General features: G+C 36.9%; 2 protein-coding genes and 1 non-coding gene across 5 annotated transcripts; 1 reads left to right on the top strand and 2 right to left on the bottom strand.

Moving 5' to 3' along the window:
* Positions 1-931: 931 nt before the first annotated feature.
* LOC149013699 (initiation factor 4A-like protein) lies at positions 932-6,097 on the bottom strand. Of its 3 annotated transcripts, XR_016174092.1 has the most exons (8): positions 5,815-6,097; positions 5,671-5,719; positions 5,449-5,586; positions 4,030-4,263; positions 1,636-1,675; positions 1,450-1,550; positions 1,228-1,380; positions 932-1,122 (listed from the first exon to the last, which is right to left on the bottom strand). XR_016174092.1 is itself a non-coding variant. In XM_089160010.1 (7 exons), exons 1-7 carry the CDS (start codon positions 5,874-5,876, stop codon positions 1,363-1,365), a joined length of 642 nt encoding a protein of 213 aa, XP_089016136.1. In that variant the 5' UTR covers positions 5,877-6,097; the 3' UTR covers positions 1,131-1,362. The 3 variants fall into 3 exon arrangements, 2 of the variants coding, with proteins under 2 accessions (XP_089016136.1, XP_089016137.1); XM_089160010.1 differs by lacking the exon at positions 932-1,122 and having other exon boundaries at positions 1,131-1,380; XM_089160011.1 differs by lacking the exons at positions 932-1,122; positions 5,671-5,719 and having other exon boundaries at positions 1,131-1,380; positions 5,815-5,890.
* Positions 6,098-10,238: 4,141 nt separating this feature from the next.
* Positions 10,239-12,815, top strand: LOC149013698 (xyloglucan galactosyltransferase XLT2-like). Its single transcript, XM_089160112.1, has one exon. The coding sequence runs from the start codon at positions 10,457-10,459 to the stop codon at positions 11,906-11,908; it is 1,452 nt and encodes a 483-aa protein (XP_089016238.1). The 5' UTR covers positions 10,239-10,456; the 3' UTR covers positions 11,909-12,815.
* Positions 12,816-13,114: 299 nt separating this feature from the next.
* TRNAV-AAC (transfer RNA valine (anticodon AAC)) lies at positions 13,115-13,188 on the bottom strand. The gene has a single exon. It is a non-coding gene; the product is annotated as a tRNA-Val (tRNA).
* Between the last annotated feature and the right edge of the window lie 2,698 nt (positions 13,189-15,886).

The following is a 15,886-nucleotide window of genomic DNA, read 5'->3' as shown; positions in this document are numbered from 1 at the left end:
TTGAAAGGGATCAATTGCTAGATGAAAACTGTGTCATCATAAATTTAAAATTTTGAATTCTTGTGCGAAGCAGCACAAAACTTTCTTCCACAGCGAGAGAATCCATTCATCCATCAATTTTATATCGACATTTGCCTCATGGTACAATCATGGCTCTCATAATTTTTAGGAGGACTCAGATGTATCAATCGATTCCTAATAGGATGCCATAATAGGACTAGGTTCCCATTCCCAATTTGGTACAAATGTTAATCTAAATCAGGCAAAAGTGGTTGATTTCAATGGGCCTTCTATCCTACAAAGAAAAAGTGGTTGATCTGAAGACAACACAACACCTTCCTTTCCAATAAAACCAAGGGAAAGTAGATGAAAATTGTGTTAGTTGATCTAAAATTTTGTGAATCCTGTGAGCAGCATCAATCCTATCGGACCAGCTAATCGATCATCGCTTTAGGTAAGCTATTGCCTCACCAATTAGCTAACTAGACCCGATCTCCTCCTTGGGCGGATTCCTCGATTATGTTACTTATTTAGATTTATTTTTCTTATTTTTATAAATTTTTTACGTGTAATATGTGATTATTTTTCTAGATTTTTCTACTAAAAGCTACCAAAGTTGCTCAATTCTTAAATTTCAAACATAGCTATCACAAATAAAATGATAAAGATGTAATAGATAGTTGAAAACTTGCATTAATATGTATTGATGCCTATTTAGAAGAATCTACTTAAGAAAATAATTATCCGATTGTCATCCGAATCCGACTGAATCCGTCTGAAAACCAATAGAATATTGTCCAAATCCGTCCGAATATAATAGGATGCGGATATAGTACTTACCACTATCCGGTCCATTTACACCCCTCCTTCAAAACTTCCTCTCTACACGTATTAAAGGTGGTCATATTAACTTTCAAACAGTCATGCAGAACTGGAAATAGTGCCATTTATTTATCCAAAAAGAAAAAAAAACCTAAATTTTATGAGGACTTCTATATCACTGAAGTTACATTTGTCAAACTGCACTTTTCCTGTTTCAAACTAAATTGTATCGGGCATTACAGAACCTTCTGGAGTTGGCATCATCATCTAATAGCCATATTCTACAGGGGAATCAATAACCTGTCCGAATGAAACAAAAGAAATTTGGAGAAGAAATGTTCAGGTAATAATGTAACACAGATCATGTCATAAGAGAAGCTCAAAAATCCAACTTTGATATTTCACCTCATGGAAATGATACACAAAACCAAAAACATGACTGTAGCTTCAGATGGAACAAGTATAATGTAACACATTTCCAATTCTGGGTGGGAATTCACAACCCATCTTAGCCAGGTCTTCTTGTTGCAAACTACTGCCTCATAACATCTCAAATATCTGCATCACAATCATGTATCAAGTCAATCAAAGTTCATGACTGGCAGAAAGGCAAAGAGAAGAACTCACATCTATGGGCATCTGCTCTATAACTAGACCCGTGCTCTCCTCGATGCTTTTCAGGGTCATTACTTCACCAGCCCCAGCAACCATATTGATCACAATCCCATCTGCACATTTATCTGTTAGTCAGTCAACATGAATACACCCACTCGATATTCAGGCTAGTCCATTATTTGCTATCAAGAGGAAAACCTGCTGCTAAACAAGTAGCTATCCGCCTCAAGTATGTTTCCTGCAAATCAGTCATAAGAAAACAAAATTAATTACACCAAGAAAAACTCAGCTACTAGACATACTGTCACGTACATAAAGATGCCCTCATATGAGGCAGCAAGTGATAAATTCTAGGTAGCGTTTGACCATTTTGCATGGTTAGCTGCTCAACCCCAAACATACAGTAACCTGGTAATGAAAATCTAAACTCATATACAAAGACAATGGAATAAGTTATTCTTTCCTTTTTGGGTAAAACATGTAATCGATCTCTACTATTTTTTCTTTTCTTTGGAAAAAAAATTATCTAGAACTGATCACATACACCTACTCCCATCTCAAGTAGACTATCAAAAGGCATCAATTGAACTACCAGCCAACCAGGCTCACACAACTTCACACTCATATTCTTGTCTTGTCTTCACTCCACCTCTGCCCCCACCCCCCAACCCCGCACCCCTCTCCCCTTCTTCCCCTCTCTTGTTCACTCCCATGTGGCCAATTAAACATATTAAGCAGAGATCTCATTCCAGGCCAGTTATCTTAATCATCTAAGGATATTAGATCAACAATTCTCTACGCACCATCACTGATATCCCTTTCTTGCAATTTCTCAATGCGCCTCAGATCACCATGGCCCCCATCGCTGAGTTGCTTGATCATGTGTCATATGATCAGGCTCCCTACAAAAGTTTAGTTGTTGCATGAAACTGTGGTAAATCCCAAGTACCACAGTCCCGTTCAATTGTGGCTTTGGCATCCATCAAAAGAGGCCATCAATTGTGGTAAATCCCAAGCACCCTTATGAGTAGTCACTTTCTTGAAATTCTCAATGTGGCTCAGATCATCAAGGCCTCTGTCACTGAGTTGCTTGATCATCGGTCATATGTTCATTAGGCCCATTACAAAGAAAATTCTCATAGCCGTTGCATGCATCAGCAGTAACCTGAAGTACTGCATTCCTGTCGATTGAATGCTTCAAAAGAGTTGAAAAACTTGCACTGCTAGAGGACTTAAGTGTATGAGATGCAAATAACAAACAGTATGATTTCTTTCTATTCAAATCTACAGCTATTTAAAAATGGCATCTGCACTTAGAAAAAAATAAAAAACTAATTTGTTCAGCTATGGAGTTAAGCCTGTTTTTCTTCACCAGTAAGTCATCAAGAAGGTTTTCATCATCTTCAAACTTGCAGGCACTTAAAAACACCATAAGTGATTGGCAATTTAGGATGCAACATTAGATTTTTCAAAGTTTCAAAATTTGTCCAGAGCATTGAGAAAAGAGGGTTACCACTGCCTTCCCTCATATATCTACTGTTGGTAAATCCTTTGCCATCATTTCCATTCTCTTTATCTACCATCTCTTTGTTTTTAATTTAATTGTCGAGAAGAGAGACAAAATACAACACAGGAAATATCTATGAACAGCAGGAAGTGGAGAGGAAAGAAAAGTGCAGTCAGTGACAAACTTGAAAGAAACGTCCACAAACTAGAAATTCTACCACCCAGGGGAATCATTATTTAGCCTCTTTTTACTAGGTAATGATTATGGAACATGAAAGCAAAGAAAGGCCTGAAATACTTACTAGCTAGTATTTTTGGTGGAACTGAAATACTAATTATTCCTGCCTATAAAAATCAGAATAGGGAATCCATAACCTTCAATAAACCACTTTGGCAAATCAAATATCATAACTTCAGTGGATGATAAATCTCTACCAAAAAAGTCTGATGATAAAAAATGCACGACTATTACTGAAATCACAGTGCACAAAATTAACTACCAACTTCTGATCGTACATGTAGTCACTGAAACAAGAAAATACTGATAGAAGTACTGTAAAAAGGCACAATGCATATAAAAAACCAACCCATAAGCCAAATCCATCACATACTTTGTGGTTGGAGGAGGTAATACCACAGGTTTTGGAATAATCAATACATAAAACCAAATTTGTCAACAAAATAAAATGCACACGAAAAGAATAATCCCACTCCCATGACATTGGAGGCATTAAGTTAAATACAAGTTATTCTGTGACAGTACATGTAACCAAAATTTTCAGTAAACAAAATGCACACACCGGTAGAACGGTCCCACTACCACGATATTGGAAGCATCAAGTTAAATACACATTATTCAGTGACAGTAACTTTCAGCACATTGACAAATATGCAGGTTCTGGATCTTGATAATGTATCTTCAACTGAAACCCAAGACTCAATGCAATGCCAACATTTTCTCAAATGAAAAATATGGAGAATACTAATTTACCTTAAAAGCACTCAATGTAAGTAAAATAGAACACATGGGTATATTCTGTCTTCAACTATACATGACAAAAAAATTTAAGAAAACAAAAGCTTCACCTTTTTTGTCGGTATCTCATAATTTATCAAAACTCGAGCAGATACGGATGACTCCCCCAGCGAAGCATGAGGCAGGCACGTATCTGTTACAACCATCATAAACAACTCATGCTCTTCATTTCCAGTTTCAGTGTCTAATTTATCACTAGCAGCATGGTTATGGTGAAATTTTGTGGTTGCTTGACGGAATTTGTCCAATATCAACATGCGTTCAGCTTCAGCCAAATCACTGTACTTTAATGTAAAGATTAATCATCAGAATTAATTCCAGAGAATGAAAAAAAAAATTTGGCATACACAAGATTGAGTTGTTAGATCATAGATGCCAAATCAGAAACATAAGACTCATCAATAAACAATTAATTAAAGAATGAAAATGAACAATAAAGGACTATATATCTAATGCAATGTGATTCCTCAAGTATTAGAAAGCGAAGGAAGATGACAACCGAAGGTTGAGGTGAACTAGACACCAGAATGGATAGACAGGATCTGGCAACGTATATGGAATAGTCACATAACTCAACAGGTTTTTGATATAAACAGCCAGAACACTAAAAGCCAATTCTGGCTAAAACCAGTTCAATGAGAAAATGGTAAAATTTGTACAACACAGCATTGGAATTTGATATTTCCTTGATTTGGAGTGCCTCACGTAACTCAACAGGTTTTTTTATATAAACAGCCAGAACACTAAAAGCCAATACTGGCTAAAACCAGTTTAATGAGAAAATGGTAAAATTTGTACAACACAGCATTGGAATTTGATATTTCCTTGATTTGGGGTGCCTTATATTTCCCAAGTGAAAAGTTCAGACTCAGACCCCAAACACCCCCCCCCAAACAAGAAAGAGAGAAAAAAACACTTAAGTTTCACATATGAGTATTGGCGTTAGCCAAAGACCCAACCTAAGAAGGTGCATTTTCAACTGAATTGACAAACGAGAAAACTTGAAGCACTTGTGCGCAGCTTTCACCTTGGGTAGATGATCTGAAAAAATCAACACCCAGCACACTTTGATGAACATCACAAAAACCCCAACGTGAAAATCATAGTATTGGGCAATATGCGAAGCTGTTATAGAACGGTTGAGTATTGGGACAAGGCTCTGCTGCGAGCTCAATCACCGCACTATCTAATTTGGATCATAATTTCATGAATATGACTACATGCTAAGATTGGGCACATTTCTTAGTTTTTGTAGAGATATAGTAAGTTAACCAAATTTACCTTCCAAAGAGAGAATTTGAAAATATGAAGCAAAGCTTTGAATCCCCAAAACTATAACTAAAAACTAAGACCAAATACTGGGCCGTTAAATATCAGTGGTTCGATTTGGACTGAAAACGGCGATATACAATTCTTTCAGGATGTCTACGAAATTCAACCAAAAGCGCAACTGGATAGAAATATCATACCAGAGAATCCAACGAAACGTTCGGAAGATTAGAGACAGCAGAGCAGACGGCATCAAGCTCGTCGCGCGTGCTGCAACAAAGTACTGTAGGGAAGGAAGAACGTTTCCGCGCCACACGCAACAGATCCACCATCGTCACCTGCCAAATTTGTAGCTTAAGTAAAAAGAGACGATTCGAACTTAAAGCCGAATTCAATCGGTTCAGGTAGAATTGTGGAATTACCATTTTGAATTGTGGTCTGTCGACGGCAACATAGTAGTGACGTTGTTGACTATACATTTAGTAAAGAAATGATCAAAACTACACAATAGATTCAACCACTCAAAAAGGAACATTCATCAACATCATTCGTAATAGCGTTAATACCTGGAATGAGAAGACAAAGGAGAAGGGGATGAAGATGAAGCTTCGACAGCATCAATAGCCATTCCTTGAGAACAAAATCAACGACTCTACGATTGAAGGTATTCCTTGCGTAAACTGCGCGCAAGACTCCGAAGATTAGAATATCGGAATTTTCAGGCAACTTCCATACAATCACCGTTTGGAGACACCGAATTGGAATGGTGTTCGATCAGAATCGGTTCGAATAACAACTGAATCGGCCATTTGATCTGAAAGATTACTAATCTAGGGTGTGTTAGCAACAATACACCAGAATCAGGATCGATGATCGATCGTGGCCCAAGGAAATATAAAGGGTGAGAGGACCTGTGTTGGGCCCATGTTTTAAAATAACAGGCCCATCCTGACCCAGTTGCCCAGTTCTGGATTGGGCTTTGGTTGTGATCTCAATATTCTTAAGCCCATTACCTCTGCAAGGCTATGATCGTGGTGACGCCTGATATTGACTATGTTCAAATGTTGAATATTAAACAGATACATTTCAGGGAAATTTCAGATCCAATGTTTTTTGAACCAATGCTTGCCTCAGTTGACTTTTTTTTGGTTTTTGGTAGAAAGAACCGGGTCACAGAGGATTCAACAGAAAATACAAAAAATAAAAAATAAATAAATAATTTTGCCTAACAAACATATTAATTTGAAGAAATTCTTTTAATTATGAAGGGGTTTTTGTAAGATTTTTAGAATTTTCATTTCACTATAGAAAATCCTTGAACACCAATCGGCTACTTGTTTACTTTCCGTCTAATGTGGGTGAAACGTACATTTCTTTAATTTCGGAAGTGACTTTTGTAAGATTTTCGGGATTTCCATTTCACCATAGAAAATCCTTGAACACCAATTGGCTATTTGGTTTCCTTCCCGTCTAATGTGGGTGAAACAACATTTCTTTAATTTCGGAAGTGGTTTTTGTAAGATTTTCAAGATTTCCATTTCACCACATAAAATCCTTGAACACCAATCCAATCAGCTATTTGGTTTTCTTCCTGTCTAATATGGGTGAAACAGACATTTCTTTAATTTTGGAGGTGGCTTTCGTAAGATTTTTAGGATTTCCATTTCACCACTGACACCAATTGGCTACTTGGTTTCCTTCCCGTCTAATGTGGGTGAAACGGACATTTCTTTAATTTCGGAGGTGACTTTTGTTAGATTTTCAGGATTTCCATTTTACTACAGAAAATCCTTGAACACCAATTGGCTATTTGGTTTTCTTCCTCTTTAATGTGGGTGAAACAAGCATTTCCATGTGATAAATCTTGACGGATGTCATTAATAATTTTCCCAAACTTTCCTTGATCTTCGAATAGGGACGAAGAAACAAGATAATTAGGGAGTCATATTCCATTTCAATAAGCCATAGTATGGGAGTAATGTACAATTCCTATTTCAATGCCAAAAGTCCAGTTTCTAAAACTTCATTACATCATACATTTTGTGTGAATCTACCTCGAAAAGCTCCCCATGGTCTCTAATTATTCATCCACTAAAGCAGTTGACTTTTATTATTTGACTCTCAAATTTTAATTTGTATTTAAATATATATTATTGATTAGTTGGGTACTTGGGTTGTGTCTTGGCGGTGTTGGCTGCTAGTGCCTTGGAGAGCTGGCACAAGACCAAAGAAATATTGTCACTTGTTTTCCTTTCTTAATTATTTTGTGGTATTCTATTATTCTTTCAGATTTCTCACTCACACGTCATCTGTATTTGTATTTTTTTCAAGCTGGCATAATTGTTAATTTATGCATATACTTCTGGCATAATGCAAATATTTTCCTATGTAAATATAATAAAATTAAAAAAAGTCTTGAGTTCCCACTTTCATTTTTCCACGCTTTCCCTTCCAATTCCTTGGACTTATCAGCCTCCAATCATTAGTTGACATCACATAAATATGGCAATTAATTTAACCAACTGTGGAAATTTAGTTTTTATACAATATTGATATTGTACTGAAAAAATTTATAAGGTTAAATTTTAGGAACCGATCCAACACGTATAGACAAGCATAAACAGTGAAGACGGGTCGGTAAGTACACTGTTTTATATAGAATAATACTATCACATTCCATCATTTAGAAGACACAAGATCGAGCTGCTTGGATTCCTTAATTGAACTACCAATTTAGAGCATTTTGTTTTAGTTCTATGCATTTAATGCACATGACTAATCAATGGTAGTGTGACTTGCATGTTGTGCATTTAATGCGCAGCATATGCAGCGCACAGTTGAGATCGAAATCTCGACCGTCTGTCTCGACATCGAGACGGACGGTTGAGATCGAAATTTCGGTCGAGATTTTGATCTCGACCGTGCGCTTCACCGTGCTGCGAATTTAATGCGCAGCACTGAAGCACGACCCAATCAATGGACTATTGGATCATGATCCGGTCAAAATTTCGATTCGAGGACCTTGTTGAATGTGTCCTTCACATTAAATGCGCAGGACCAGCTTGGACGAAATAAAATATTATACCACATTTATCTTGTAATAATATATATATAATTCCTAAGTTTTAATGACTGATGCACGTCCGTACACGTTCTATTTGAACTTTTTTTTGGGAATAAAACATTTCATTTTGTACTCGAGTTAAAAAAGGTCTAAAATGTGATCTCTCAAGTCTCAAGTCAAGTAAGAATTGTTTACCGAAAAAAAAAAAAGTAATAAGAAATTTCTTAGAAAAATAAAAATAGAAAATAAAGTAAAAAACTTTCAACAAATGAAATATCTGAAATATCACGTAAGAAGTGGCGGACCCAGGATTGAATATTGAGGGGGGGCGAAGAACGAAAGTCTAGATTGGAAAAGAACAAACGCTTTTTCGCCACATATTGTGTAGGCCCTTATAAGACCCATTGGGACTTCCACCTATTAATTATTTTATTATATTAAAGAATATGCCCACATATTTTGTGGGGCCACACATATTTGACAAAAATATGTAAATTATTGATAATGATATTTTTTTTTCAACAAAATGTAGGTAAATTAAAGTATCAATACAAAAAAAAAACACATGACTTCCAACCCTAAAAAGTCAGATGTAAACTTTTTTTGTTTTTGTTTTGGTAAGAGATGCAAACCAATGGTAGTTAGTTTACCTTATTAGCTGTAGACATTTTATTTACAATATAGAATCATATAACAAAAATAACAAAATAAATAAAAAAATAAATAATATAAATTCTAATAAAGAAAAACAAAAAAATAAAAAAATATAAACAATATATAAATTGAGAAAGAGAAAGAGTACCTAATTGTGAAGAAGATTTTTTTTCCCAAATTTTCCTTAACCACGCTTATAGAAAGTTGAAAAAGAATAAATAGGAAAAAATAAACGGAAGAGAATAAATAGGAAGAAAGAGAAGAGAGGAGAGAAATGAGAGAATAAATCGGGATTGAAGAGTTAGTTTCTAATTAGGAATGACATTTTGAATTTCTAGTGAGATTTTTTTTTCAAAAATTTTCTTTAATCCACGATTATAGAAAGAGAAGAGAATTAATAGGAAGAAAATATGTGAGAGAGAAAAGAGGGGAGAATAAATAGGGATTGAGGAGTTAGTTTTTAATTAGAAATTATACCCATTATTTTACCTTTAAAAATTATTCTCAAAATTGAGGAGGGGCCAAATAATGACATTTCACATGTGAAAAGAGAAAAAAACTGAAAAAATGAAGAAAATTAATACAAAAAGTGATATAAGAAGGGAATTATTAAAAATATTTAAAAATCCGGGGCCATGGCCCCACGGCCCTTAGTGGGTCCGCCCCTGCATGTAAGGAACCATACAAAATTTTTTTTATCCAATATTAATAAGTAATATCTAACCGACACGTGTCATGCTGAGTCTCACTTCCTCTGCACTTTCTTGGTATTTTCAGATTCTGTTGTTATCTACGGCTCTTCTCAACCTTTGACCCATTGGAGAGTTTCCATGGTTCGCGTTCCCCCATTAACCTTGTCACAACAAAGGTTACAGTGTTAGCGCACCGCGCGCCGCGTAGAGAGCGGAGATTAAACCGTAGAGGCGGTGATGGTATGCCATGGTTAGACCATTAATGGTTCGGTCTGAATCACCTATGTGGCAACGTGATGAAACACAGATTCCAAAATCAGATCGATAGGCTTTTGGTTTGATTATTGTAGATCAAGAACCGGATTGGTTTACTTCAATTGGTCCGAGAGAAAAAAAAAAAGAAAATAATATTTTGACCTCGAAAGCCGTCCACATTAATACAGCTACACAGGCCACCACGTCTTGAGCTGCAACCAGTCAGGTGACACGTGTCCAATGAAAACACAGGCTATTTTTCTTTTGTCGGTTACCAGCTGGCGGTTACTCTTCTATACTAGACGTTGCTTAAAGATGAGGCTCTTGAACGGAACGGAAGTCCGTTATATATGTACCGTTACGTTCATCGTTGGTAGCATTTGCAGCCACAAACAACTAACGACAACTCCGAGAGCTTTTTAAGTATCAGAGAAATCTCTAGAGCCGTCAGTCAGAATTGATCGATCACGGAACCTCCATTACATCCGGCCGCAAATTCGCCGGAAAATTCAGGGAATTTGGTCAGGAATTCTACAGTATCCGATGCTTCCTGTTTCGGAATCTCCGAAACACCAGCAATCTCTCTTCCTGAAAACTCCCAAATCTCCAGATTCGCCTGATCGAAAGAAGTATTCGATTCATGTTCATATCTCCACACACCCTAAGGCATGGTTGATCTTCAGTATTCTGCTACTCCAGCTTCTTATCCTCCTCACTGCTCGTTTCATCCCCGTCTCTGTTTCTCTCCGTCATTTCTCGCCTCCGAGCCATCCTGCCGTGAACAGGTCATCGGAGTACAAATGCAGCTTCGGCAAGGTTTACGTTTACGATCTACCGTCAATGTTCAACAGAGAGCTCTCCAAAGACTGTCAAGCTTTGGATCCTTGGAAGAACCGCTGCGACGCGCTCTCTAATGGCGGTTTCGGACGGAGAGCCACGGGGCTTGACGGAATCGTGCCAAAAAATCTGATTCCTGCCTGGTACTGGACGGATCAATTCGCTTCTGAGATAATCTTCCACAATCGTATTCTAGGGCATCCTTGTCGAACCCTAGACCCTAACTCCGCCTCTGCGTTCTACATTCCTTTCTACGCAGGCCTCGCCGTCGGTAAGTATCTATGGTCCAATTACAGCACTCACGATCGTGATCATCAGTGCGAGATGATGCTCGAATGGGTAAAGGAACAACCGTTATGGAATCGAAACAATGGCTGGGATCATTTCACGATGATGGGACGGATCACCTGGGATTTCCGGAGAACAAATCAGAGCGATTGGGGTTCGAAATGCATCTACCTGCCGACGATGAAGAACATCACTCGCCTCCTCATCGAACGGAATCCTTGGGATTATTTCGATATTGGAGTGCCCTACCCAACCGGATTCCACCCCAGAACTGAATCGGACATTCGGCAATGGCAGGATTTCGTGAGATCACGCAAGCGCTCAACCCTCTTCTGCTTCGCCGGAGCAGCGCGTGAGTCGATCAAGAACGATTTCCGAGGAATCCTGTTAGACCAATGTCGTAACGCGTCCAATTCCTGCCGAGCATTCGACTGTGCTGGGTCGCGTTGCTCCAATGGAACCTCGGAGATTATGAACATGTTTTTGACCTCGGATTTCTGCTTGCAGCCGAGAGGAGATAGCTTTACCAGAAGATCGATTTTTGATTGTATGGTGGCAGGTTCCATACCAGTTTTTTTCTGGAAGAGAACAGCTTATTACCAGTACGACTGGTTCTTACCTGGAGATCCAGCGAGTTACTCTGTGTTCATAGACCGGAGAAAAGTGAAGAATGGCACTTCGATAAAGGGGGTTCTTGAAGGGTTTAGCAGAAAAGAAGTAAGAAGGATGAGGAAGAAGATCATAAACTACATACCCAAATTCGTGTATGCGGAACCAAATGAGGGTTTGGATGGTATTAAAGATGCGTTTGATGTCGCCATTGATGGGGTTTTGAGAAGATTCAATGAGCATTGGAGGTATAGATGGTGAGAACTAATAATAATAATGGCAAGCAATGATTCCCCAGGCCCAGATATGGATATGGAATGAGAGATGGGAAACGGAACAAAGATGAAATTATAGGATGAGATTTTGGATGTAGATCAGCTATAGATGGATTCATTTAGAGAGATGAGGAGCTGCGGTCTCATGGAGCTCTACTGCAGAATTAATTTTCATCTGTTAGTGATTCTGAGCTCTACTGCAGAATTAATTTTCATCTGTTAGTGATTCTTTTCCCAATTTTTCCATTTTAACTGGGCTAGACTTTGTATATAAACATATGAAGGTGGAAGCAACTTGATTGTTTATTCAGTACTTAAAATAATTTTGTATTGCAGAGATCTATTTTCAGTTCCTTTGATATCTTAGTTGAGAATTATCATTTTTGTTTTTCCTTCTTTTTCTTTGTTTAGATGACATTTGAATCAAGATTTTGAGTTGCATCTTAAGGATCTGCTATTTAGATAATCAGAAATTTCATGTCAAGTGTCTACCATGACATGATGATTGGGAAAACTATTTCTGGTTGTTAGTGTGTCAACTTTCAGCTCCAACCCCCACTCCCATGTATCTATATAAAATATCACAGTTGCTACTATAATCATTTAAAAGGAAAGAAAAGCACCAGATGGGAATAATTAATGCTTCTACTACAATCAAGGGTATCCTTAAAGACTAAAAACAAGCTTTTACATCATAAACAACAGTGAAGTGGTGATCTTCTGAAAGAAAAAGTTGCAAAGTATACAGGAAGAATTCTCTAAAATTATGGGTGGGTCTCTAATTAAAAGCCTAAAAGAGTGGAGTAGTGGACCCAGAATCTGAGATTGCAGATATTACCCAAACTGGTGGTCTTTTGAAAGAGAAAGGCCGTAAGTATGGAAGTTATTGGCATGAAAACTTCCTATGATGGGTGTCTCTAGGATTGGATTTTTTGTTTTTGGGTATAGTGTGTCTCTAGTTAAAAGCTTTAAAGAGGAGACCAGAATCTGGGATTGCAGACATTACCCAAATCTGTATGATTCAGAATTCTAGAGCCTGGTGGGTGTTTCAAGTCCATTTTCTTGTCAAAAAAATGGACCATTTGGTATTGCAAAGATTATCCAAATCTGTATAGTTCAGAATTCCAAAATCATCGGTCCTTTAATTCAATAGTAGGGAACCCAAAAAAATTGAGTAATAGAAACTTAAATATGGCGTCGCCCGGACTTGAACCGGAGACCTTCAGTGTGTTAGACTGACGTGATAACCAACTACACCACGACACCAGTTTTATTGAATGATCAAAACTTAAAATATTATACAACATTCACAGGTTTGCTGCTTCTCCTTTCTCACCTAGTGTCTCCAATGTCATCATTCATTTTACCAATTGAATTTGCTTGGGAAGTTAATCATTCCGCTTGTCTTCTTTCGATTTTTGTTCGCAACTACACGGATATCTTTCGTGCAAGGCCATTTGGGGCACTTGGCAGACTGTTCATTTAACCGTTCAAGTGAAGTAAGATTAGTTTTAAATTTTAAGATTCTTTATAATTTACAATTACATATCCTTGTTTTGAAACAAATTCTCAAAAAGTCCATGATCCACAAAGATGGAGGCTTTCATTCCGCAAATTACACAACTTACGGTTTTCCTGTGTTTCCCTTTGTTTGAAGCTACTTCAATCCCCACCCCCATAATCAATAGCAGAGGAACGAAAAAGGAAGAAACACCAAAGCTTCAGTTCTTCTCAGTCACCCAAACCCAAATGAGTATACCAAACAACCACTATCCATTATCCATAGCATAGAAGAAAAGATGAAATCTTATAGCATTTGTCGAAACATTACAGATCAATAGAATTTAAAAAAAAAAAAAAGGCGTGAATGAAGAGCATGTCCACATCACCTTTTTTCCCCTCTTCTTCATTTTTTTTTGCAACGTCCGATCTAACATTGGAAAAATCTGATTTCTAGAGTAAGGAATGAGGGTGATCCTTTAATGCCGAAGAGGTAAGAGCTTGAGGTTCTTCATCCAATGTTTGGTTTGATTCTTCCCCAAAACATGAAAAAGGGGTTCTTCTTGCGAATTTAGATACATTGAAGAGTTTAGTTTGTAAATGTGAGCGAAGTTAAAAAAACGATACATGAATTGTTAATGTTAACCTAATTTTTAAGGGTTGGAATTTCTAACGCCACATGTCATCCATTCAAGGTCTGTGTGGAGGATACCCATGCATCCACGAACAAAATCCCAATTTCCTTCGGATTTTGAGCTTGTAAATCTTGATTGATTGTTTTTTATTAAATCATGTTTTTTACTAAATAGATTTTTTTAATTTATTTTGATGAAAGAATCTGGCTGCAAATTCGGCCTGCAACCCTCTCTGAGCCAGCTAAAGCGCAGATTGTTAGGCCTGAGTAGGTCAACCCAAGCCTACGGTGAGGCCATGGATCAGAATTCTTACGAATAAAGATAAAATATAAAAAATAAGTAATTTTCATCTAGACCCCTGAGGTTTGGTCCAAGTCACTTTTAGTTTTTTTTTGCATATGGCTCCCTGTGGTTTCAAGAAATTATTAAATAATGACAAACTTAACAGAAATTGTTATTTTAATAATTTTTGTGACAAAAATAACATTTAAACTATTAGGCAAAATTTCAATTGATTTAGTAAATAATCCGATAACTACGTCAGTAATTGGCTATAGAATTTCAATTGATTCTTGTAATACAATTCTATCTGATTCATGTTTTGTGGTCGTAATGCTGCTTTTGTTCAGCTAATCTTCGATATCGGTTGGCCTAGATTTACAACCAATTACTGACGCAATTATCAGGTTATTTACAGAATCAATTGAAATTTTGCCTAATAACTTAAAGGGTATTTTCATCACAAAAATTATTAAACTAACAATTTCTATTAAGCTTGTCTTTATTTAATCATTTCTTGAAACCACAGGGGAGCCATATGCAAAAAAAAAACTTAAACTAGACTAAAAGTGACCTGGACCAAACCTCAAGGGGTCCAAATGAAAATAAATAAACTTATTCAAAAATACAAGAATAAACCTGATCAATCCAGAACCCTATGGACAGAGACTCAATATTATTACTAAACCTGATCAATCTGATTTCTATGGATAGAGACTCAATATTAATTACTAAACCTGATCAATCTGATTTCTAGTATGCATGTGATGATAAAAATTCAGGGAATAAGTGGCACACAATCTCTTTGCCTACAGCCATGGAACACATTTAACCCTGTCATGCAATAGGTTAAATAGAGGGCAATCCCAGGAAACAGATTAAAAATCACACTTGATCACAAATCCTCATGACCACTGGATAATGACATATAACCAGGTAATGTTCAGAAGGCTTTATGATTTGATAGTGGAATGCTGCATGAGAAGTTTCTTCTTGGCTTGTTAAGTGGTAACCAAGTACTCAAAAACCACCTTGAATATCGGGAACAAAATGTTGTGCGGAACTGAGAAACTCACAGATTCAGAGAATTCATAGTTCTCTAAATAAGCAGAATTATTAGATAGCGAACTAGAGGGTTCAATGAAATAATGCAGCAGTAAATTCTTTCACCAAAAGGTATAATGAGGCCACAAACCAAGGACCAAGCAACTTCTACAGTTTATCATGTTAGGATTCAGTATCTTACTACCTCCTGAAATTCTCCAGCAAATGAAACTCTGCTCTTCAGATGCAAAAAATATGTACTTTACACAACCATATGATTCTGCTAATGAATTTGCAAAAAATATAGAAAGCATGAGTAAATCAAGATTGCAATAAGATTGAAAGAAAAAGGGTTAGTTTAATGAATCATTTTTTCTTCATTCCAGTCTATCCAGGTATAGCATATTATCTTCTGTTCATGCCTTAGTCCACTTATAATTTAAAATCTTTTATTTTTACTTATTCTTTTAAGGGGCGAGGGGTGAGGGTTTATATGTTAAGTTTCC

This window comes from Hakea prostrata, chromosome 6 (assembly GCF_041222555.1).
Source record: "Hakea prostrata isolate BN-2017 chromosome 6, UWA_Hpros_2, whole genome shotgun sequence".
Classification (NCBI taxonomy): Eukaryota; Viridiplantae; Streptophyta; class Magnoliopsida; order Proteales; family Proteaceae; genus Hakea; species Hakea prostrata.
This window is presented reverse-complemented; position numbering and strand designations above follow the sequence as displayed.

Coding starts and splice junctions, on each gene's coding strand:
- LOC149013699 (XM_089160010.1), bottom strand. CDS start 5,876: ATGGCTATTGATGCTGTCGAAGCTTCATCTTCATCCCCTTCTCCTTTG. Junction 5,587..5,670: donor ACAGACCACAATTCAAAATG/GTAATTCCACAA, acceptor CAAATTTGGCAG/GTGACGATGGTGGATCTGTT. Junction 4,264..5,448: donor ACGTTTCGTTGGATTCTCTG/GTATGATATTTC, acceptor TTTACATTAAAG/TACAGTGATTTGGCTGAAGC.
- LOC149013698 (XM_089160112.1), top strand. CDS start 10,457: ATGCTTCCTGTTTCGGAATCTCCGAAACACCAGCAATCTCTCTTCCTG.